General features: G+C 33.2%; 1 protein-coding gene across 2 annotated transcripts in view; it reads left to right on the top strand.

Annotated features, from left to right (window-relative positions):
• The window catches only part of LOC145243870 (proton myo-inositol cotransporter-like), a 53145-nt gene that overhangs the window by 18787 nt on the left and 7127 nt on the right, over positions 1 to 27231 (top strand). For both annotated transcript variants that reach the window (XM_080106939.1, XM_080106941.1), the window contains exons 4-7: positions 12644 to 12755; positions 17368 to 17531; positions 19503 to 19614; positions 23285 to 23529. In XM_080106939.1, the coding sequence (XP_079963065.1) occupies positions 12644 to 12755; positions 17368 to 17531; positions 19503 to 19614; positions 23285 to 23529 (633 nt within the window). The remainder of the gene's footprint in view (positions 1 to 12643; positions 12756 to 17367; positions 17532 to 19502; positions 19615 to 23284; positions 23530 to 27231) is intronic.

The following is a 27231-nucleotide window of genomic DNA, read 5'->3' as shown; positions in this document are numbered from 1 at the left end:
CCACATGGAAAGCCATCTTTGATTTAGGCACATATTCCATGCCCATGGTGACCGTGGGGGTCAGATTTAGATGTTAAGTTAGAGTATCCTTTAATTATGAATTCGTCTAGGGAAGTGGTTGGCCCTATGCCAGTTTCACTTAGAAAGAATATGTCCGGTTTCGTCCCCTGTAATTGTTTCAACCTCTGGAAGGTTGGAATGTAGACCCCTGATGTTGGAGAAGGAGACATGGTAGTAGGAGTCTACGTTAGAGGATGGGGGTCTAGGTTTATTCGTTTTTTTTTTGGTGGGGGGGAGATTTGTCATGTTGAGGTTTTGGGATTTGTCAATAGACTTGGTTGGAGCAGGACAGAGAGGGAAAGTAAGAGAGAAAAAGATAAGAAATTTTTTTTTAATTTTTTTTGTAGCACATGATAAGGTAAAGCCGTAACAATTACCCACTAGTATGGCATCGAGAGGCCCTACCAGAAACTACTGTATGGTCCAGAATCCATTCACCAAATGGCAATACAGCAGCCCCGGTACTTTGCACCTGCTGATAGGACAGCCTCCTTAGTGGTTAATCCAAGGTTCGGGTCCCTGACTATCAGGCGGGTAACGTCAGCCCAGATGAAACGTTTACCTCGAGCACTCTTACTAGAGACATGACCACAAGGATAGATATAGAAACAGAAATTTTCCGACATCTCAGGCTACTGTTTACAAAGTACTACCGACCTGGAAAGCAGCTTTTTCTTCACCCTTTGTCAGAAAATCACTCATTGGAAATGAGGACTGAAGGACAAAAGAGGAGAAGTGAGTTACTGGTGCTGTCGATAACACATCCACATGCATTATCTACTTAAAAAAAAAAAAAAGGCGAGGACTTATTAATATCTACTTAGTATAAGTCCGTTGTCCCATTGCCAGCTTAGAATAGTACTTAAAGATGGTCTCCCCTCCCATGTTAATGCATGGATACTTTTTGCCTTTATCTACCTCGAGCTAGAATGTTCGACCGTTCCAGCTCCACCCCATAATAAATATGCTATAATGGAACTTTTATCAAATTGGAAAGTCTGGTTATTTTTAACACATTTAAAAAAACTGGTTAAGAAGTAATACCTTTAGGGTTACGTATTAACTTTAGACTAGCTAGAAGTAATGCATACTTTAGAGAAAAAAAAAGCCGCGTGTTTTTGAGTTCAGATAATATGCAAATATAATTTGGGAAATGTTCAATTTCATGGGAGAAACATTAACCATGCACAATCTGATATTTCACTAAATACTAGTTCTTCTAACTGCAACTCCTTGTTCTCCCGCCTATGTCTCCTTCATAATGACTACATACACAGAAATGTGACTTACTCTTTTACAGTTATGGAATTCCCTTCTAATAACCTAAATAATAGTATAGATTCTAACTCACCCACAATATCCATCTATGATAAAACATAATTCACATTCTGCCCTATATCTAATAAAAAATCTCATTGATAATAACCAGAACCCTAACCCACCTAGCTTATTAGTAAATCCACCAACCATTACATATCTCCACTTGATCTTATGAGTCGATTTACCACCCTTAACACAATTGAACGTTTTCCTACCCAAACACACAATTTTTCAAATCCTATGAATTATCTACCACCCTAAAAAACACCGTATTCTTTTCCTATTAAGACTCGCATTTCATCTCATATATATTCCTTTAATAGAATCAACGATAAAAATTCTATATATTTAGCTAAAAAAAAAAACTTAAATCTAACAACACGCCTGTCGCTTTAAAATGGGCTATCTTGAAAAAGAGCCATTCCTAATCCAGCGGAGTAGCTCTAACATCTTATTCCAAAAATAGAAAGCCATTAGGAAATGCCAACGTATAAAAATCACCTATAATTCCTCTTCCGATTGATGTGTTTTTTTTTTCTTATTGAACTGACAAATAGATTCGTATAAACCTATATTTATTTTGTTTATAATTTCATTCTATGATTATGCTCCACCCTCATATATTCAGCTTCTTATATTTTCATAAGTCTTTATAAAAAGAATATGTCCATATTCTTTAACCCCATTTGGTGTGTATATATATATATATATATATATATATATATATATATATATATATATATATATATATATATAGTATTTTTATATTTAGCTTTCATTCAGAAAAATATAATTTTTCAAAACAAAAATTTATTATTTGAACAAAGAATAAAATCCAAAGTAATTTCCTTAATCCATGGATTTTCGATGTAGTTTCATCTCAGAGGAAAGTCATTAGCAAAATATTATTTATATATATTGTGTGGAGGCGGTGGTTGGTTGATTGGTTGTTTTTGTTTTACGGCATATCAACCTTTTTTGGGTTATTTAATGCAGAATCCAAAGATTTTGAAGAAAAATTTATTTAATAGAATATATTTGTTGTTTTCACGTCGGTTTCTATTTAACCCATAGTTGGGACCCTAACAGGTACTACCACTCCGGGTCAGAGTGGACCTGGGAGCAATGGTAATTAAAGGGTGGCTCCACACTCCCCAAAGCCCACAAGCTGGGGCCTCACCACTGGATATAGTTTAAGGTCATATCCAGGACCCCCATTGAGGGACTTTTACCCTCTGCAGGGGGGGGGGGGCAGTCGGCGTATTCTAATGCCCCACCGACAGGGCCGAGGAGGCGGAGGAGGGTCAGAACGAGGGAACGACAAAACTGTTTTTTATATATATATATGAAATAACGAAAGAAAAAGAAAATGCAAGTAATTAAGAGGAAGCAAACAGAAGAAGAACTGAAGAAAAAGAAGAGAAGGAAAGGAGAATGACAGTAAGAAGGGAAGCGAAAAAAAAAAGGAATAGTAAGATTGAGATTATAACATTTGTGCGTTTTAAAAAGAAAGACAATTTTGCCCTTTCTTTTTCTATCACTTTCTTTCTCTATGTAATCCCACAAAATACAAAAATAAAGCATGCACAAGGGAGATAACCACTTCAATAACCCGTGACGTGGAAAAAAACGCCTGTCATTGTACTCTATTAACTGTCATCTCTATATATAAATTCGTATTCCTGTCTGTTTATTTGTTCACAATTTGATTAATATATACACAACGTGTTTTACTTTAATCTTTCATTTATTTCTATATTGCCCGGGTGTTTGGAGGTGTATGTTGAGCAAAAAAAAAAAAAAGTGGTAGAAGGAAGGCAGGCTTGAACCCGTACCACGAAGGAGGAAAATAATGGGAAAAAAAGCGTGAGGTCTTTGCTGTTACGACCACCGCCAAACCGAAAGTGACATAGGTTTAAATTAAGGCTAGACAATTGAAAAGAGGGGATGACCTTCGACAATATCGACGAAAAAAGCGACCCCCTCCCTGTAGAAACGTGCCCAGTATAAGGTGAAGATATTAATGTTTTTAGTCAATTTTTTTACAGAGGGGTCTCTTTTTTCACCGATATTGTCGAAATCCTCCCCTTTCGATTGTCTAGCCTTAATTTAAACCTACGTCACTCTCGGTTTGGCGGTGGTCGTAACAGCAAAGACGTCACGTTTTTCCTGTTCTTTTCCTCCTTCGTGGTACGGGTTCGAGCCTGCCTTCCTACTACCACTTTATTTATTTTTTTTTTTTGCTCAACATACACATCCAAACACTCGGGCAACGCCGGGCTGAAATCCTAGTATATATATATATATATATATATATATATATATATATATATATATATATATATATATGCTCATTTTTTTGTAGTAAATACTAATCACTATTAATCCATGTGCATCAAACGGATACCATAGCACATTGCCAGAAAGTACTTCTTTTAAACTCCTCGGCCTAACGTTTACAGGGAATATGAACTGGAATAGATACATTGAGAGCATTGCCAAGGCTGCTGCAATGAAGGTTGGCTCCCTCTACCGTGCTAGAAAACTACTTACGCCTGACAGTATCCTATACCTCTATAAGGCCACCATTTGCCCATGTATGGAGTACTGTTGTCACATCTGGGCTGGTGCATCTGCTGCTTGTCTCTCGCTCCTGGACAGGGTTCAAAAGAGAGTCGCCAACCTGATAGGTCCTGAACTGTCATCTAGGCTTCAGCCTCTGTCCCATCGACGAGATGTTGCATCCCTCTGCCTGTTCTACAAATACTTTAATGGTGAATGCTCTGACGAACTGCAAACACTTGTACCTCCCCGACGTAACTACTCCCGACAAACCCGACAAGCTACTAAGTCTCATCCTTTTACAGTAGAGATCCCTAGGTGCAAGAAAGCCTTTTACTCCAATAGTTTCTTCCCCAGAACTGCGGGTCTTTGGAACTCCCTTCCGGGATTCTGCTTTCCCAACTGCACTGATATGCAGAAGTTCAAGTGTAATGTTAACAAACATCTTTCTACTCATCTCCCTTCATAATGGCCCCGCTAATTAAGTCCCTAATAGTAGCCCCCTGCTTCAAAGTGGCACTGTGCCTTGTTTAGGGAGAAAATTGAATAAAAAAAAAAATTAGTTCGCTGTACCTAATAACAAAGATCTATACAAAAGTTCAGCCAAATCGGTCCAATAGTGAAATCGACAAAATAAAGACTAAAAATATATAATATAGATAATTGTTTATATGTTTTTATTAAACAAACAATTTTTTTAATTGTCGATAATTATTATTTAGTTAGTTATATAACGTCATATAAAACTTTTTTGTAAAAAAGAATATTTTTTCATATTTATTTCGAGTTAGCATACGTAGAAGAAACGTTCGACGAACCCGGAGAAAATAAGTACTTTGTAGAACGGCTACAACAACATCTTTATATTAGCATGGGTATCCGGCGTTGCCTGGGTTGACATGAAGTTCCGTTTGAAACACGCCTGCTATACTAATCATTTTCATCACAGGCAACGTGGATACCACAACAATTTCAAAAATAAAAGAACGGATAAAAACATGTAAATGTAATCGCCCCCAAAAAGATGGCAGAAGGGATCATTGTCCTATGAAAACTCACGATTTTGTGAACCTAAAAAAATAACGTTTATAAACATTAATGAGTGCATTTATTTTTTATTTTGGTAAAAAAAAAAAATGGTGTACAAACAACAAACGATAAAACTATGCGAGTGTGACTTCATGCTTCAAGCTTAGATGTTTATGGTCGTCTCCTCATATAATGTTTATGGTCGTTTCCTCATATAATGAAAAGTGGAAAATAAAAGAACAGTTACCGTGTGGAACAGATGCGATTAAATACGATGATTAGAAACGCTGTAGTTTCATTTGTTTTTGAGGTATTTTAATAAAAGTTGCGCATTCAAGCATATTCAACGGAAAGTTTTAGCTTTCAATGTTGTAAAACTTTATATGTTATATGCTTTTCTCTTTTCAACAATTTTTCTTTATTTATTTCATAAAGGTTTCTTGTGTTTATTTTCTGAGAAGGTCACATGCCAAAAAAGATAGACATATGTAGTTGGGCAGTATCAGTAGCAGCAACAGTGCACCTGGCAAGATAATCTCAAAATCGAAGATGGAACCTTATAATTTAACTAGACTTTTAAAGTTTTTTTGTTTTTTTTAAGTTATAGCCCATTCATTTAGAATCAATGCTTTCTGCGAAATTGATGGTCAATATAGTTATGTTTGTGTTCATTTTTGCATTAAATACTAATTCCTAACTGTGCATCGAACCAATACTATAATACTTAATTCGCTGCATCTCATCATAATAAATATTCGTACGAAATTTCAGCCAAATCGGCCAAGTAGTTTCCGAGAATAGTGAACATTTATTAATTACCGGGTAAACCTTTGTACGTTTTGTGTTCGCCCATTCTCATCGACATATTTTTATCTTAACACCCTTCTCTTCCACTTATGCTAAAAGAGATAGACTGATGGAGTTGGGTAGTGCCAGTAGTAACAACGGTCAACCTCGTGATGAGGATTTTACTTTCGTTTCCATGACTTTAGACGTAAGCAAGATCATTTCAAAACCGAAGAGTAAACCTTATAATTCAATTACCTATAAAGTCAAATTCATGGAGAATGATAAAATACGTTGAAGAATCGTCGTCGCTTGAATCTCACAGCCATGCAATCTACACGTGTACGTGCGGTTCAACAATGCAAATTACTTAGATGATCACGATTAAGAATGTGCAATTCGCTTTTTGTTTCATTTTATTTCAGTCGAAATTCTCAAAACTAAAGAGCTTACATTTTAACGATAGTTAGGGCTAACATTTGATCTGTATATGACATACATATATATCCGAATATTCCATTAAAGTTCTCCTTTATCTCTCAAAAATTGAGTTAGTAAAGAAGCTGATAACATAGTTATCCTCTCGCTGATTGACCATTTAAATATGTTATAGCATACTTTTTTCATTATATGAAGATACGACCATAAAAATTATATGAAGATACGACCATAAACACTATATGAAGATACGACCATAAACATTATATGAAGATACGACCATAATCATTATATGAAGATATGACCATAAACATTATATTAAGATACGACCATAAACATTATATGAAGATACGACCATAATCATTATATGAAGATATGACCATAATCATTATATGAAGATATGACCATAAACATTATATGAAGATACGACTATAAACATTATATGAAAATACGACCATAAACATTATATGAAGATATGACCATAATCATTATATGAAGATATGACCATAAACATTATATGAAGATACGACCATAAACATTATATGAAGATACGACCATAAAAATTATATGAAGATATGACCATAATCATTATATGAAGATATGACCATAAACATTATATGAAGATACGACCATAAACATTATATGAAGATACGACCATAATCATTATATGAAGATATGACCATAAACATTATATGAAGATACGACCATAAACATTATATGAAGATACGACCATAATCATTATATGAAGATATGACCATAATCATTATATGAAGATATGACCATAAACATTATATGAAGATACGACCATAAACATTATATTAAGATACGACCATAATCATTATATGAAGATATGACCATAAACATTATATGAAGATACGACTATAAACATTATATGAAGATACGACCATAAACATTATATGAAGATACGACCATAATCATTATATGAAGATATGACCATAAACATTATATTAAGATACGACCATAATCATTATATTAAGATACGACCATAAACATTATATGAAGATACGGCCATAAACATTATATGAATATATGACCATAAACATTATATGAAGATACGACCATAAACATTATATGAAGATACGACCATAAACATTATATGAAGATACGACCATAAATATTATATGAAGATACGACCATAAACATTATATGAAGATACGACCATAAACATTATATGAAGATACGGCCATAAACATTATATGAAGATACGACCATAAACATTATATGAAGATACGGCCATAAACATTATATGAAGATATGACCATAAACATTATATGAAGATACGACCATAATCATTATATGAAGATATGACCATAAACATTATATTAAGATACGACCATAATCATTATATTAAGATACGACCATAAACATTATATGAAGATACGACCATAAACATTATATGAAGATACGACCATAAACATTATATGAAGATACGACCATAATCATTATATGAAGATATGACCATAAACATTATATGAAGATACGACCATAATCATTATATTAAGATACGACCATAAACATTATATGAAGATACGACCATAAACATTATATGAAGATACGACCATAAACATTATATGAAGATACGACCATAAACATTATATGAAGATATGACCATAAACATTATATGAAGATACGACCATAATCATTATATGAAGATATGACCATAAACATTATATTAAGATACGACCATAAACATTATATGAAGATACGACCATAAACATTATATGAAGATACGACCATAAACATTATATGAAGATACGACCATAAACATTATATTAAGATACGACCATAAACATTATATTAAGATACGACCATAAACATTATATGAAGATACGGCCATAAACATTATATGAATATATGACCATAAACATTATATGAAGATACGACCATAAACATTATATGAAGATACGACCATAAACATTATATGAAGATACGACCATAAATATTATATGAAGATACGACCATAAACATTATATGAAGATACGACCATAAACATCTAAGCTTGAAGCATAAAGTCACGCTCGCATAGTTTTATCGTTTGTTGTTTGTTCACCGTTTTTTTTTTTATATATACAAAATACTTTATGAGTTTTTTTACATTGTAGAATAGAGCAGCAAAGTTTCGTCTGGGCATTTAAAACAAATTCGTCTTCATTAATATGTCAATAAAATTTATATATTTAAATATATTATATATAGAATTTCTTGTGATCTCTTGGTGTTACTGCATTCCAGGACAAGAATTCATCTAGTCTGGTGGAGTATCAAGCGTCCTGCTGTTACTATGGGCAACATCACTGGATCACTCATAAAAGCGAGTGTGGGATAGCTATACTGAGATTTTATTTGGACACGGAATACTATATGATTTTGAATATTTAGTCAGGGTTACTTGTAAGGAAAAGTATCCTCATACCATATTGTCATAGCAAACCTTTGTACAGATGGACCTTAGATGCTCAAGGATGGTGTCTAGTAGGCGTTCAAGTTTTTCTCCACTGGTCATTCAATTTCTTTCTGTAACATTATCAACATTCTTGTGTGGACGTATATGTTGTCAAATAGAAATATTCATCTTTACAACATCCCTGGAAAATATTCACTCATTAAGAAAGATAATGAATATAATTTAGAGTTTCCAATCTTTCAAATATGGTGACCAGTTTTAAAACAAACCATCAGGAAGTGACCCCCAATCTTTAAAAAAATTATATGTACATTCATTTTTTGTACAAGAAACTGCCATATGTTTTGATTATTGAATTATAGATTATCTATTCGTTAAATAATTATCCATTCCATAAATTCATGATTAATTTTAAATTAATTCATAAAAAATTCCAAAGCTGCTACAAAAATTAATTAATTACAAAGCAATTCATTTTTTGAAAACCCAAATCACCAACGTTATGTAAAGTGTGTTTATGAACTGACCTGAATCAGACGGCTGGTATTGCAGTTTTAGCTAGCAATTCTATCCTAGGCTTCATTATCATCTTTCACATTTAATTGATTTCGGGACTTGTTTTTAAGGATGAGAAGTTGAGAGAATGCTGCTTCTTATAAGTTGTTGGGAATGGCAAGAAATTCCTTATTGTGATTTCTGATATTATTGGGATTTTGCGATTTTTTTGGACTCAAAATTCTTGTAGTTACAGTTTATCAATGTTTTTCATAATATTCATATTCAGCTCAAAATCAATTAGCGGTCACATGACATTGATGTCGTGACCCTATTTGGGAACACCTAATTTAGAAGAAAATTTGATAACAATAACCAAAGAAACGAATTACATCTTATAAGGGTCAAAATCGGTGAAATTTCATTACAATAAAAAAAATGGTGATAATAAAAAGATTTCAATTTTTTTTAACTGTGTGTGTGTGTTTTTGCTGTTTCCAATCCTCTAAACTATATTTATTCTTCTTCTTCATGAGTGAACATTATCCATGGGCGTTGGAAAAGTGTGAATCAACCAGTGTAACGTGGTCTCTTACATTTTAACACGGACCCGACGTTGTGCACAGAAGTTTCGTTAAGAAACAAACAAAGGAAAGAAATTCGACTCAGCCTTTTTTAGTTGAAATAAAAGGCATTTATTCACACTAATTTCCAAACTACGCAGGCATCTTGGTTTTGCACATCTCTTTGTTCGCCATGTAATTAACAAACTCTACCGTCTTTTCTCGCTGTCCCATCATAAGGGTGTTTTTAATCTCTCATTTTCTTTCCGCTGCTATTTCTGCAGCTATCATCACGGCACACATTCGTCCAACCATTTTTTTGTCGTTCAAAGTTCGAACTGCATCTTGTTTTAAAAGTTCCTCTCGCACTGTCATGTGTTTCTAAGTTGTTCGGTACGTGTTTTTTTTTTGTTTTTTTTTTTGCTTTTCTTTTCCTTTTTCTCCTTCGTTGTGACGTTACCTTGTACCCGGCTTGGTCATTTGCATACGTGTCATGCCGCTGCTGCTACATACGCGTAGGAGCTCTGTTACACCAGGTGCATGGTGATCTATAGATTAATATTTCTACCATGACAGTATTTCCGTTCACACCACGCCGTTGTTAAGGTTACACATTATTTGCTGTAATCACCTAGATGATTTGTATTTCCCTGGACCGCACGTACATGTGCAAACGTCTACCTGCGTGACGTGTGTCTGTGAGATTCAAGTCACGATGACACTATAACGTATTTCATTTTTCTTCATTAATTTACCTTTATAGACAATCTATATTATATTTTTGTTACATAACGCGGGCCCTTGGTTGAGTGGAAAAATCTGAATGAAACCGTAAGGGTCAGAAGTGATTCTAAACGAAAATCAATGAAACTACGTGATTTCCTAGCGGAGATGTTCGAGTTCTTTTCTGATGACACATCAAGCGTAGTAGACGTGTGTAGGGCGTTGTTCCCAATAAAGGGAAGCACAGGGTCTAGCAAGATAAGTTATCCGTACATCTACAGAGTGGCCTCAAAGTTACTGACCCTTTTAAATATCTTGCAGTCTCATTGCATATTCCAATCTTTCTTTTATAATTCTGAGGTTGTGTAACATAGCGCAAATGCGAAAAGATGTCACCGGAGAAGAAAAAAGATAATACAACAAAGAGAAAGAGAGCGATCACAAGAGAGACGTGGATAATGTTCGAGATCTCACATAACATAACGTTAGAGATTTTGTGAGAAACTTGGAGAACGTTCTAGATCATGTGGGTGGTGTCACGGCTGTAACGGCGAGGAAATAAATGTCGTTGTACAAAACAAAAAGTGAGTTGGAGTTATTTCCTATTCTTTATCTTGGTTTCCTTTGCGACTGAAACGGCACATAACGGGTGTTGGTCCGCGGACAACGTTACAGTTGAAGGTGCGGTTCATGCTGTATTTTGTAGAGAAATGTGTCCATTTCGTGCAGTATTCTTTGTAAACAGGAACGCAAAACTTCAATTTGTTGCGATCTTCTCCGGATTCAAACAGATGAGTTTTCTTCCAGGCTTCGCTCCAGTTCTCGTTGATTCTCAAGAGTTTTTTACCCTACGAGAGAGATCACGAACTGCACCCTGCTCCTGAAAACCCTTACTATTCCTCGAATCGTGTTTTTCCTCAGAGTTTCTCTATTATTAAAATGTCGACGGTAATAAAACTGCATTTCCAAATTTAACCCATAGGACTCAAAGTACCACTATACAATGAGGATCTGTTCCTTGGTGCTATAACTGGTCATGGTGACGTCGGAAAGGGCAGTTCGAAATACTCTGAAGAAAAGAAAAGAAAAATATCCAGAAACAAGACCTTATGAATTTGGAGGGCATCTCTCTCTCTCTCTCTCTCTCTCTCTCTCTCTCTCTTACAAAAATAAGCCGTCCCTTTCATGTCTTCTATGATTTTTATTCTTTAAATAAACAAGATCGGCGTTCGAGTGATTTTGTATCACCAGACAAACAAAACACTACGTTCGACGACAACACGAGTGTGTATAATGACTTATATACACCTCGGTAAGTGGAAATATTGAAACGAAATCATAATTTTCTAAAACGAACATTCCTATAAAAAATAGAAAATTTCCTAAAAATGCTCTTTTCTTTGGTATATTAATTTGTGATTAGAGTTTGTTATCGGCTAGTAAGCAGTTTTTAGAGTTGCGAAAAATTTATCAGTTGTGGTATAACATATCTAATATGGTGGCCATGTGTTGCAAAATAACTCCAACAGGTGCGTCGCTATAAAAGCTTACTATTGAAATATCAAATATTCTAATTCATACGATTAGTGTAGCAATTAAGTAGTCAGTTGTTGTCCTAACGTGTTATAAATTACATCCAGTTCCGTCAATTGTCATCTATTGTTTTCATAAAATGCGTTATGTCGTCGAACTTCTAGATTAAATTTGTAATCATGATTGTTTGTTTGTGTATAGTAAAGCGCCATATCGATTGCAAACTTGGTCAAAATATCGACTATGGCTTTACTTCTAATTGGTTTAATTTGTGATATATAATCAAAAATCAAAGACAGGTCACGTAAAATGTAAACGTCACACTTTTGGGAATTATTCTGGTTATGTTTATTATAGAGACTCACTACTTGGTCCATATTGTAAACAATGAAGTCTTGTATCTTATATATAATATTGACCTTGATGGTTGAACTTAAACAGTTTCATGAAGTTTAATATTTTGATGTTATTTCAACTTGCGTTGTTAGGTGGAGTTATGCAGTCTTACCACCGATTTTTATTCTTGTTTTCAATGCAACAACCATTGTTTCTACATTTCATCCAATTACATTTGCATTTTTCTTTGCAATTGATCAACTTGGTCTATTCTGTCAAGTATTTTCATCGTTAGACGCCTCGATTGAATGGAGGCATATCAAGAACACACGCTCTTGTTTTTTTTTGTTTTTTTTTGTTTTTTTTCTTTCAGGTGGAGGTAACATCCTTGTAAAGATGTTTAAAACCAAATCCGTAAGACGGGCTCTAATGGTTGGATGTGGATTACAGTTGTTCGATCAATTCTCAGGGGTCAATACAATCATGTAAGATTTCTTTTATTCGTTTCATTCGATTCACTTGATAAAAGTGAGTGACCTCCCTTTACGAAAACAATTCTTATTTTGCCCTTTTATTCTGTAACTTTAATTGTCATAAAATATATGTAGGAGAAATATACGTAGAAGAAACCTAGTGAGAATTAAGTAAAAAACTTACAGAACATAAAAGGATTTTTTTTTAATGGCAATCTCTTGAACGCACTTTTTATCCATGTTTCATATCACAGCCACTCCTTTAGTTTTACAAAGGCAAGAATAGTCAAATTCGTACATGATAAACCTTTATGAAGACTCCTTGAGTCGGCACTAGTAATAAATTCCAATACAATAGAGCAAAGAAATACGTTCTACAATCTAGCACCCATCATAAGTAATTTAATAATCCAGGAGCACAATTTGAAACCCGATTAGTTCCATTTACATACGTTTTTAATTACTTCGTTTATTTTATACATTGCGTATCAAATTATTTACGAGTTTAAGGAACGAGTGAATAACAATCCCTGAAACTTCGAGAAAGTGCTTACGATACTATTCAGTTACTCCAGTCAGAAAATAAAAGTATTTAATGTAGTATTAGCGAAACTATGGCAAAAGATAGGAATATTTGTTGATTTCAGTGTGTAAAGTTATTAACGACGTTGAGAAAAAACACAGTATACCCATAACTTGTTTATTGAAATAATATTCAAACATTTTATAAAATAGGGAAACCCTTAGAACACAATAACTACATAGTAATTTCTACGTTGACATAATTAGTAGGGCATACGCGATCCTTTTTTATGAATGACTTGTAAAAGACCTTGGTCCACAGAATTAGTCAAATTTGTGATTTCGTCAAATTATTCTTAATATTCATAAATTACCTCCCTGACAAAATTGTCTGTGAGATGGGTATATATGCTGATGACACCACGCTCTATAACAGACACGACAGAAAAATAAATGAACACATATCTAAGGAAATGGCAGAAACACTAGAGAATGACTTCCAATCTGTAGTGGAATGGGAACAAAAATGGATGGTCACATTCAATGCTGCCAAGACTAAACTTGTTTCCTTCAATAACTACAAAAAACATTCTCTACCACCAATAGCAATGGCCAAAGATTCTTTATCTGAAAATACATCTTTTAAGCCCCTCGGCCTAACGTTCACATGAAACATGAGTTGGAACAATTACATTGAGAGAATTGCCAGCACCGCTGTGAAAAAGGTAGGTTCTCTCTATCGTGCTAGAAAGCTACTGACCTTTGAAAGTATCCTGTACCTCTATAAGGCCACCATTCGCCCATGTATAGAGTATTGTTGTCATATTTGGGCCGGTGCATCTGCTACTAGTCTCTCACTCCTAGACAAGGCTCAAAAGAGAGTCGCCAACCTAATAGGTCCTGAACTATCATCCAAGCTTCAGCCTCTGTCCGATCGACGCAATGTAGCATCCCTCTGCCTGTTCTACAAGTACTTTAACGGTGTATGTTCCGACGAGCTGCAAGCACTTGTACCCCCTCTACGTAAATACCTCCGACAAACCCAACAAGCAGTACAATCCCACCCCTTCACAGTAGAGATTCCTAGATGTAAGAGAGCCTTCTACTCCAGTAGTTTCTTCCCTAGAATCGCTAGACTTTGGAACTCCCTGCCAGGTTTCTGCTTCCCCAACTGTACTGACATGCAGAAATTCAAGAGTAACGTGAACCGATATCTTGCTGCCCAACTCCCCACCTAGATCCCCTGTAGCCTGTGTCCCTAATAGTAGCCCCCTGCATCAAAGTGGCAATGTGCCTTGTTTGGGGTGAAAATGTAATTAAAAAAAGGTATTCCTCGCGATACCTTTTGGGGAGCATCCCACAACTCATCTTTGCTCTTAAATTGGCGTCCACTTGCAGAGAGGCGTCGCTTCATGATACTCCAAAGGTTCTCAATTGGTTGCAAATCTGGTGAATTTGTAGGCCACTCCATCTTTCGTCGCCTAGAGAACCCCACTTGTTGCAAATATTCTTTGCTTTTGGTTGCTGCATGCGAGGGAGCATTATCCTGCATAACAATAATGGTTCTTCTGAACGCCAACCTTTGCTTCTTCAGCTCTTGTTCAAAGTATTCCTTCGGAAAAGCTATGTACATTTTGTTGAAATTTAAAAACATTATCTTTCATCTAGCAATTAATGATATAGATATAAAATTTTCAACAACAGAATGTACATTACATAAAATAGATCCAAGGTAATTTTTTGATTCAATTTAAATTAAATTTTTATACCTTACTTTGTAAAAATTATAAAAGTGCACTTTGAAGATAAATAAATTTCAAATTGAATCTCGTACCTTTATTTTTAAAGCCTATAATAAAAACATTTTGTTTAACAATTTTCATAACTTGAATTAAATGCTTTTCTAACTTGTAAATATATATATATATATATATATATATATATATATATATATATATATATATATATATATATATAAAATATATATATATACATACATATATATATATGTATATATATAACCAAGTATTCAAGAGTGAAAACTAGGCACCGCCAAAACTGGGGGGGGGGCAGGTAAGTACTTTTTGACGGACCGTATTTTTAAAAATCTACCAAAAATCAGGTAATTATCCGACCAATACGAAATTTTCAGCGATTATTAAGAGAAGAATGAACTTTATAACAGTGTACTTATTTTTCGTAAACGATATTTATATATATATATATATATTTGTTTACAAACACCCCCTTGTTTTGAGGGGGTACAAATGTGCTTAAAATAATCATCCCGAAAACAACATATTGTGTTGTTGTAAGGGACAGAATTATAGATTTTTAAAAAAAATTGTTTGCGTACCATATTTTGACGTCTGAATATCAGAACTTTGATTGTGTTTAATTATCCCGCTTTTGAGTTTTGAAGTGTGAAATTCGGTGAATATGTTAAGTAAAATAATTAATTTAAGTTAAGCAAAACAAAAAAAAAGTAATATTTATACGAAAAAAGCCATTTTAAAATCTTTGATAAATAAATTAACAATTTTTTTTAGCGAGCCGAATAATGCATGACCATTATTAAACAGGACATGCTTTGAAGAATCGATACAAAAAAATTCGATAAATATTGTGCCCTTTGTGTTAAAAATAGCATCATTTTTTCGATCCCGTTTGAAAACGACTACGGTGGACCAAACGCGCTGAAATAACTTTTTTTTATTCTGCTTTAAATTGCCCCCCCATTTTGGGGAGCCTTGCCCCCACACACATACACATTAAAAAACAAACTCATACAAATGGTCACCCATCTGGTACTGGCCAGCCTCAGCGTTAATAATACATTGAAATTTTCGTCACTGAAAAATAAGTTTTTTTTTTTGCCTGTTTGGTCTTTCATAGTTTGCTTTTTATCAAATACAAACGTAAACATTGTCGATCTAGACTCTAGATCGACGCGAAGTAACTGGTTGCCTATATGAATAAGTGGAATTATTTGAAATCCAGGTACTTATATTATAATATTTTTTCATATTCTCATAGAAAATCATCCTAAATCTTAGTTAGATAACAAATAAATAAATTAATTATTTCAAAAACCTTTTTTTTTTAAATATTTATCTAAATTTTTGTGCAATACAAAAAATGTCAATTGTAAACTTTTGGGGAAAATTTAACATTTAAAATTTAATTAAAAATAGTAGAAAAAGTTGTACATTATTCTGTTTTCTATATGATAAAATTCAGGGTTTTATCTTTCTGGAAAAAAAAGTTACTCAGAAATAATGTAATTTCGTTTTAAAAAACAACAACAACTTGATTTTTTGGCCATTTTTGGCGGTGCCTAGTGAAAACTAATGAATTTAACGAGGTTATTAATAGCACGCAATAAATGAAGAGCAACCTATATTTTATTAATATAAACAAATTTACATGATCGCGACACGGGATATGCTAATTTTTCGGACTGATGGCCGATTAAAACCAGAGGTTATCGTCAGGCGACTTAATAAATGGTTGCTCTCCACAGAAGAAAACCAGTCCTCAAATGAAGAAAAAAGAAACGGTTCATTTTACTTAGAAAAAGTACACGCACATATATATATATATATATATATATATATATATATATATATATATATATATATATATATATATATATATATATATATATATATTGTTATGCCACGGGTTCGCAGCTTCGGAATTCGGTGCAGATTCCCGAGTTTGATAGTTTTCCGAATAATCCAAATAATTCGATTGAACACATTTTATTGCAAGATTTTTTCACTCATTTCTATAAAAGACTTCGTCCGCCTGCACGTTAGTCCACCCGCCAGTCTGTCAGTCTTTCATGCTAAAGTTTGAAATGGTCTTTTTATTAAACGGGTTCTCAATTTGTCAGTTAATCTGTCATATCCAATAACATTTTTATCACTAAACGCGTTTTGTTACATGCGTCCGCATGTGTTTGCATTCGTGGATGCATCTCTATAAAAAGGTTCTGTACGTCTATCCGTCTATCAATGTCTCAACCCGTCGGTTGGCTTGTCACGCATGTTTCAAATAAACATCTCAATAATATCCGTTACTGTTTCAATGTCTTCAGATATTTCAGTGGCACCATAATTCATATGTCCGGGGTTGAAAATGTCAGAAATGCCATTTGGGATTCTGTCGGCGTGAACAGTATCAGTCTTGTCTTTTCAATCATTGGAATATGGTTAGTAGACACCGCCGGTAGAAGGACATTGGCAATCATTGGACTTTTAGGTAAGCATCATTTTATTTATTAATTAAATTGTTTTATTTATCACGATTAAGCATCACTTTCCTAATTTCTTGTAGTTCTCTTCCCATAAGATCGCAGACTTATAATGCAAATATTGACCAATATCATCAGGTTATACATACATTAAAAAAAAATAATTCTATCATGATCATTTTCTTTTTTAATATCAGACATTATTTAATGCCTGATATTAAAAAAGAAAAACTGACTTTCCATAAGTTACCGATGATGGAATTCTTCTAATGAAGTGATTGATTGTTTTTTTTTTTTTTTAATTGCGTTATAAGAACAGCATTAATTTGTTAGTTTTGAATGCTTGGCGTCAATTTCACTTATATTACTTTATAAATCCCTAAAAATACTGACATCATATATATATATATATATATATATATATATATATATATATACCAGATTAAAAGTATTCAAGAACGGAATCTAATGAATTTAACAAGATTATTATACGGCACAATCACGTTGACACACTGGTTCTCGCCAGATTACCGAAGTTAAGCAACGTTGAGCCTGGCCTGTACTAGATGGGTGACCATTTGAGAAGGTGAGACACTGTATGTAGGTCAAAATACAAGGTTGGAAAACTGGCGCAGTCTGTCCTTCTCTCGAAGATAGATAGGCCTCACTTAAACCGTAGTAGGCAACCCATTTAGTGATGGCGCCACGATAAAAAAAATACCCTTGATAGCCTTTTTAAGAAAAAACGTGAAAGATTCCGCGGAATTTGTTCACGTTTCACCTACGCCTACTAGCATTGGATGAAACATTTCTATTTTTTTCTATATCTACAGAAATAGAATCAATCTTTTTATCTAACAAAAACATCATAGAAACGACACGCCTAATCATTTTGATATTCCCATGGGCTAAACTGACTTTCCATAAGTTACCAATTTAGTCGGATTTTGTCAAGTAGTGTAATTATAATAATGTTTTTAAAATAAATCAAAGTAAATCTTACATTTTTTTCATATAAATTCTTTATAGAGATGACCATGTTTTCACTATAAAGTCTTCTATGCGTATATATGGGGAAAATATAAACTGCAACGAAAGACATTTTGAAATCACTACAGAATCATAAACTTCTTAGGTATAGCATCAAATCTTGAAAATAATTATTTTTACCAATCCATAAATCAATTCAAGCATTGGACGATCTGTGCAGTTAATTAAATAATAATAAAATTATCTGCAAATAAAGAGATATTTTAATGAAATGCTAATTGGTACAATTACGCTCCCTTAAATTACAGTAAGTGATGATCAAAAGGAACCTTTAAGCATATAATATCATAATAATCATAGAAAATAAAAATAAATCGGCAGAATATTAATAATTATAACAAAACATATAACTTCTAATAATATGCATAACTTAAAGCTTAAAAATATAGTAACTAAACAGGAAACAGATTAGGAAAAAAAAGAAAATTAATAAATAGTTAAATAAAAAGCAAAATGTGAGATTACTTGGTTTATTCCACCAATTATAATTATTCAAATTAGAAATTTTATTAATTGAAAATCATTTTGAATCTCCCGATAAATATATTAAAGTTAGAAATAAAATTACTATAAGAATATCTTGTTCTACAGTTCTTAGTTTATACCCAACTATAATTCCATTGTGTTTCAACAAAACATTTTAAATTCGGTACTTTGCCGCTGAGGATCCATATTGGCCCGAATTATTCTGATTTGAATTTAAGAAACAAACCGAAAATGGTTGAAGGATTTTACGATTTAAAGCCACATACAAATGTAAAGACCGTATAACGCCAACAATCGCAAAAACAATTTAACTAAATAGAACTAATCGCATTCTGACAAAAAAAATGGCTCATGGAAAAAAAAACTAAAATTGCAACACAAACAGGAATACAGTCTTTTAGTAATATTATCAAGACTCTTAAATGTCTTTTTCTGTTTTGTAGGTCTTGCCTTTAGTAGTTTGTGTTTAGGCACGATCTTCCTGATGACGGACGAATTTTCCCCTTGGGTTAACGTTACGGATAACTTAACAAATACCACTTGTTCCACATATAGGTAAAGATTTCTCTCTTTTTTATATAATAAACAAGAATAATATCCGTTTTCGGATAGATAAAATTAATTCTCTGGACAGTTTAGCAACAATTTCATGTTCCCTTACAAAGATTAAAATCCAAATATAGGAATTCTAAATCTTATGTCTATAATCTTCATTCTAATTTCGATCAAAATCCATTGGCAGATAGATATACATAACAACATAAGCAAATAAAGAAATATAAATGGCATGATTTTGATTCAAGAAAATGTCTAAGATTCGGTGCTTAAATTTAAAGGTTTTAAAAAGAAAGTGAAATTAATTTTACTTAATTTGTGTTTAGTGAATGTGGATATTATTTATGCAACTTTGAAATATTTGAGCTTTAAATTGAAGGTTATACTGATATGCATTTTATAATTACCCCCATAAATTTTAAGTAACGTCTAATGGTATAATTAAACTAAAATCGGAGGTATCTCAATTCTCATGATTCAAACCACATACACCTAGAAGTTATGTTCTCAAATTCATAATGATCGGTTTATTAGTTTAGGAGTGAATCATATACGCATAAATATGTGGGCATATACATTTAACTTTATATGAACAAAGATTTCGGTGTTTGAAGCGAACAGATTCGTCGTAATAATTATATGAATAATTATCCCCCTCCACCAAATTATTTGAATTCTTATTTGTTCGTTTCCACTACGTGTGTCTGAAAGTAATGGGAGTGGTTTCACAGACAATTTATTTCAATTCCAAACGATCAATAATATTACGTCTATAATCACGTAGATCCACCAGTTCCTATTAGATCAGTTGATCCTGGACAGTACTTCGATCGATTGCCATTTCGGAATACTGTGTGCTGTAGGCAAATCTTCCATGCAGGAGTACAAAGGAGTACTATCCTTACTGGAAAGCTGCTGTAAGTATAAACGGAAGTATAACCGGTGGCAGACTAACATCATGTTACGGAAATAGTTTAGGCCATCCATTTCGCTTATCAGTATAATGTCTGGGATAAGCAACTAACATAAGAGCTCTTAAAGCTGAGAAAGAGGACTAATACTACTATAGCTGCTGCTGCTACTACTACTACTACTACTACTACACTTTTCTCAAATCTAATGAATATTTTTCTGGGGCAATTTTATGCCCTGCTGAAAGTATTCTTGTGGTACTCACTATTAAAAGATGGTCTTTTTAATCGGAGAAAAAAGAAAAAGTCACATGAAGCAAGATCTGGGAAATGAGGTGGCTGTTTCAGTACGAGGATGTTTTTCACAGCCATTAACTATCAGATGTTCAGTGCATTGTGGGTAGTTGTCTTGTCATACTGAAGACAAGTTTTAAACAAATACACGAGATAAGAAAACACAATAGTAGCAGCAATCAAAAATGAGAGTTAGTTGCTCCTAAAATATCATTATTTCTTTTGTGCCCATAGCTCACGATTTAGGCCCAGTCTCGACACTTTACAGACACACCATTTTCATGGATGTTTATCTGAATGATGCAAAAGTATTATTGAATCAATTTGATGATAAATGTGACCTGTGCGTCAGAGAAGAACATGTATAACCTTCTTTTTCCTGCTGCCACTAATGGTCACTCTAATGCCGTATATTTTACATTGGTCGATCGAAACCTTCAAGAGGTTTCGTTGGCGAACTTAATAAAGTACTGATGCGACAAAAGCACCAATGAGTGTAAATCCATTGTTTTATCTGAACTTATCAAGTTTATTTGTAAAATATTCTACACCAGTTCAATTTTAAACCTAAGCTTTTCGAATAGTATATCATTCTGTCTTATACATTGCGAAATTTATCTCATTCCAAAATATCAGCGATTTAAACTACTTTAAGGAACGGAAACAACTGCATCAATAGTAAGTTATAAATTCCCAATAAATAAAGCAGATGCCATGACCGGAAATCAAAACATTGAAATCCTCAGTATTAGATTCTTCAGCTTCTTTTTAGACTTTCTTATAAATAGAGGTTAAAACATTATCTTACAATAATTATAGTTTTTGCGTCACGTCATAAATCTATGATCTATGTCATACTTTAACATAAGCGATAATAAAAAAATGAATGAATGAGTACCCATTATCAATTAACAAGTCAAAACAATTTATTTAACTTTAACTACGTATTAACGTTAAAAATGATTGAATATTTAATATAGACTAGAATTTGGGCCCATAATTCTAAAGAATAAAAATGAAATCGTGTGGTAGATTTACTTTTTGAATTCTTTTCTTACTAATAAATCTATACATATATGTATCACTCAATAAGTCCCGGGCCTAAATAATAAACAACTTTTAGGCAAAATTCGACTTCATTAAGCAACAAACTTTCCTTCAAGGTTAGCACACGGATTTCAATTTTTATCTAACAATTCGATATTTTTTGTATAACGATTTTTTTTTTGTTTTTTTTTTTTTTTTCGTTGTTTTTTTCTCAAAATAGTAGTTGCTGATAGCCAGATCCAGTGAATAGGGTGGGTGCGGGAGTAATTCAAAGTGCAAATTATGTAGTTTTAACACGGTGCACTGTCCTGGCGAAAGAGCACTTTTCTCCTTCACCTGTGGCCGTTTTTTATTTATTTTGTCTTGTTTTAGATTTTTTTTCTTTTAACCATACTATATAATATTATTATATATAATAACATAATTATATATAATAATATAATTATATTATTATATATAATTATATTATTATATATAATTATATAATTGTATATAATAATATAATTATATTATTATATACAATTATATATAATAATATAATATAATTATATTATTATATATAATTATATATAATAATATAATTATAATAATATAATTATATATAATTATATTATTATAATTATATATAATAATATAATTATAATAATATAATTATATATAATAATATAATATAATTATAATAATATAATTATATATAATAGTATAATTCCTTCCTCAAAATAATTGATAAACAAAATATCTCGTGCATTCCAAAACACAGAAACATCTTGCCTATTGTTGTTTGCGTCTTTCGCCGCTTTTGGACGGCTTTCGCCTACTGCTGGCCACTCAGCTGACTGTCGATTTGACTCCATAGTTAAGTACTGATAAATGTTTCATCCCTTGTTAGATGTAAAGGCCAAAACATCATTTTGTTGCATTGAAAACGGTTGCAAACAATGCTCCGAATTGTTGACGCTTCGTTGTTTTTGATCGATTGTGGCCAAACGCAGCAGCACCCACTTTGGACACAAATTTCTCATCGACAACTGTTCCGTTATTGTTTCATGCAATTTCAATTTACGATCGGTCCAAACGAGTTTGCAAAGATTTTTATGCTTTTCCCGGACATTTGGGCCTGTACGACAGCGTTTGAAGTCAGCATACCACTGCTTAACCATTGTTTCCGTGAATTAGAAATTTTATGTTGAATATTTATTTAATCTTGGAGCAAGCAATGAATATAGAAAAATTCATTTTTTCATAAATAAAATTCAAATTAAATTTTTACTTTATATCGTTCTCGATTGTTCAAATGTGTCTATTTTAAGTTCAAATCCAAGGTTTGTTACTACAAATAAATTTAATTTTTTAGAAAATATTTTTAGTCAAAAAAAAAAACAATATTTTTAAACAAACATTTTTATCTTTCTTTTCAGTCAATGTGACAAATGCATCAAAGATGCATTTTGCGGATTTTGTTATGAAATTGAATCTGACGTTCTGAAGGGCGATTGTCTACCAGTTAACGACACCTCTAATCTGGTATCTGAACTAGGGGCGTGTAACTCTTCGTCCGCCCTTTCAAAGCATTCCACGAAATGGGCTTTTGATTATTGTCCCGTATCTTTCTCGTGGGTATCCATTGTCGGGCTTGCTCTTTTCCTCATGTTTTACGCTCCAGGTACGTCTATCCATTCGATTATTTCAGTTTCTTAAGGAGAAAAGTATGCGTTTTAATAACTGGATTCTTATCTCTTAAATAATATGTATTCGATTGTCAGCGGAGTTTTTAGTTCTCTCCCACTGTAACTATTGAGGCACCAGAGTCAGAAAATGGGATTGAAAAGTTAGCGACCCAGAGGAGTGGTACTCTGACCTTCAAAAAGTGACTAGGCAGCCCCGTCGGCATTACACAGTAAGGGTGCCTTAGGTGATTAGCAATACGCTAACCCCTTCCCAAAGAGAGAAGGCAAAGACTGGGAGAGTGGACCTCCTAGAACTGCACCAAACTAAACTCCCACCATAAAATCAACAGGGACCGGATCATTAGAGGAATGGTTTAATCTCTGTTGGTTTTGTGGGTCGAGAATGAGAATCTTTAGCCGCTTGTCGGTTTGTTTTCTTTTTTTTCCTTCTTTCTTTAAACAAAATTTGAATCATCAGTCTAGATTGGATAACTTTTATTTAGAAAATCATTTCATCAAATATCGCGTATGCGCACATGTGTGTGAATACACATAATTGTTATTTGTTCAATTTAAACAATGAAAACCCAATTAATTAATTAATTTTAGTTAATTAATTTTAGTTAATTAATTTTAGTTAATTAATTAATTTTAGTTAATTAATTAATTTTAGTTAATTAATTAAAAATCCGTTTTCTTCCTACAATTTTCATTGCTGCCTCTGCTCTTGTGGAGAAATCGATTCTAAAACCTCTTGGTTTTCCTTTCTCATCAAATCTTGGAGTTTATACATTAAATCTATTACTCTTTCTGCTTCTCATAAAGTAAGCTCCTCTTTCACTCTAAACACGTTCTCCCATCTATTCTCTATATCTACAAATCTACTACCAGGCCATATATGGAGTTGATTGTTGTTATATTTAGGTTGGTAAATCTGTCCCATTTGAGGGTTCTTGATAAAGTTTAGCAACGTATTTATAATCTGATATTGCTATACTGAGTCATTTTTTTATAAATACTATTATGGAATCTATTCTTCAAAATTGTTATCTTTGTTCGTTTAACTTGTTGATCTAACGGTTTTTATCGAGACACTGTTCTGATACCTCATGGTAACACAGCTTATTATTACAGTAACTTCTTTTCAAGAACCGCAATCTTGTGGAACTCTCTTCCTGCTGACTGTTTTCCTCCTACCTACAGTCTTGGTATTTTCAAGACAAAAGTCAGTAGACATTTCTTGTATTTACAATAATTATACTTTGTCCGTGTTAGCTTCTTATACCAAGTAGCTTCACATCTTGTAGGTCGGTCATTGGAGTGACCGACTTACATGTTACATTAAATGTCCTAGAAACGGCACCATACTGTGACAATTGGCCAGTCAATAGTATCTTTCGGTTAACCGTCTTTTTGTCTAGGTGAATATTAAAGGCATACCTGGGATGTTGGGTGTGGTTGGCTCCTTCACTCAGTCTTCGCTCTGGTGGCTCCCTTTGGGTAGAATCGTCTTGATTCTAGGACCGTCTCGACATTTTGAGGCAGACACAAAAAATAACGCACAACACACAATTGTAATATATAAGATCTTAACTATTTTATTTTACAAAATTTACACAATATATTACAATAAAAAAGACAATTCATAATAATTACGCTTTTAAGTACTTAACTATTCTTAACTAGCTTAACTATGCTGGGGGAGGAGACGCCCCTCTCTTCTCATTTACAGAGAGACAAAAATATACCTACGTGAAAAAAATATACAAAAAACAAAAATACACCTACATGGCTGTCCGAATTCAAAGAGGTCGAGGGAATCAAAATTGCATTGTGGTTCCCTTTTTTCTGTATTACTCCGCTCGAGATCCATTTACCTCCTGGCAATGCTGGGGGTGGGGAGAGGCCATGACAACCCGTGGTACTATCAAAACATAATGTCACAGTCTGGAGCGATTTCTATTAAAAAATAAAGAAGGTAAATGTAGTGAATGCATGCAAGCTTCAAAACTAAAATTTATTGCACTGTTTATCTTTAATCTGTTTTGTTTTTTTTATTAAAAATATCTGATCAAATGTCAAATGAATATGCGCGATTTGTATAATTTTTAAGAAATAGATTAATTAATAATTCATTTAAAATAGTAAGTTAAAATAAATGTAAAAAATTAAATTTAGGTTTTAAAATCATATTTTCAAAAGCAATTTAGTAAAAATAACTCGCCGTTCATCTTTGGTTCTCCAATTTGGAAAGTTAAATGTTGAAAAATCGAAAATATTTATCATCATCACGTCCGATTTGATGTACGTTTTATATGCTGGTATGTATTGCACTTCTTTAAGAAATTGACTTCCAAACTAACCTATCTCTAGCCAGGTCTTTATTTATCCTTCTTCCCATCAGGTCCATTTTTATCACTCCCCCCTCATATTTTCTTTCTTCTTCCTCTGTGAACTGAAAAAAACACAACTTCCAATGTACAATTCCATTAGATGGTACAATTCTCTAACATTCGTGGTCGACGTTCCAACCTTCCAAAGGTTGGAATCCGATAACAGGAGACTAAAACTGACCTGTTGTTCTTGTGTGAAACTGACATTCGTTCAACTGCTTCCTTAGCCGATTATTCCATCAAAAGTTATTCTAACTTTGCATCAAAACCCGACCCTCAATGTCGCCATGAAGATGGAATATGTGCCTACAGTAGGGATAATATCCCATGTGGCAGGAACATCTAAAAAGATTCCAAACATCACAGTATTTACTGTCCCAACGTTAGTGGAGTAGGTATCTTTGAGAGTATCACTGAGTTAATTGATCATACCCTGTTTGCTCATCCGCACCCAATGTTAACGTCTATGGAGATTTCAATGTTCGCAATGTAATGGCTAGTCCATTTAAACAAAACAGGTGACGTAGGAAGGTTTTGTCATGATTTCTCTCTTGTTTATGATCTAATATATGCCGTTAACAAACAAGTTTTCTATATATTTTACTGACGATATGCCATGAACTGGGCTCATCTTCAGTTTTGTCTCCACTAGGATCTTCTCGTCACTCGGTTTTCTCAATAAAGATAAAAACGAAATATAACAAAACCTCTAATATCCCTCTCCATCAAACAGCTACTCTTTTTCGATGTCTTACTGAAACAGTTTCATAATGTTCATATCAGAACTATTATCCCAGTTTCAAAAGAATGCATCAACTATAGTTCCGGTTTAACTGATTGGCTAATCATAGGCATTAATCATAGGCATTAATCATAGGCATTAATCATAGGCATTAATCATAGGCATTAATCATAGGCATAGACATCTAAATACCGTCCAAAAAATTCTAACAGAAATCGATTAGCCAGCCATGGTACACATATGAACGTGCTACCATCATTGCACATAAAAACCACGACTTCAATTACTTTAAACGCAATAGATGTTTTGAAAATAAAGTCACCTTTCGAACTGCCAGCAATCACTGCAAAAGGATTATAAAAAACGTGAGAGTTTCGTATGCTCAGTTCATCAAGTTGAAAATAAAAGAACAGAGGATTTGTTTCTATGAGTTTTAGTGGCTAACAAGCAAGGTTACGAACAAATACGAGTCATCTACCCCGAATATCATCAAAAAGCATCCGACAAAGCAAAAGTCTTTACAAAGAACTTTGAATCAAACTCAATTCTATACTATCAAGGTC

Source organism: Euprymna scolopes, chromosome 22 (genome assembly GCF_053919585.1).
Source record: "Euprymna scolopes isolate OS-2025 chromosome 22, ASM5391958v1, whole genome shotgun sequence".
In the NCBI taxonomy this organism is placed as follows: domain Eukaryota; kingdom Metazoa; phylum Mollusca; class Cephalopoda; order Sepiida; family Sepiolidae; genus Euprymna; species Euprymna scolopes.
Note: the sequence above shows the minus strand (reverse complement) of the source record. Positions and strands in the feature narration are given on the sequence as shown.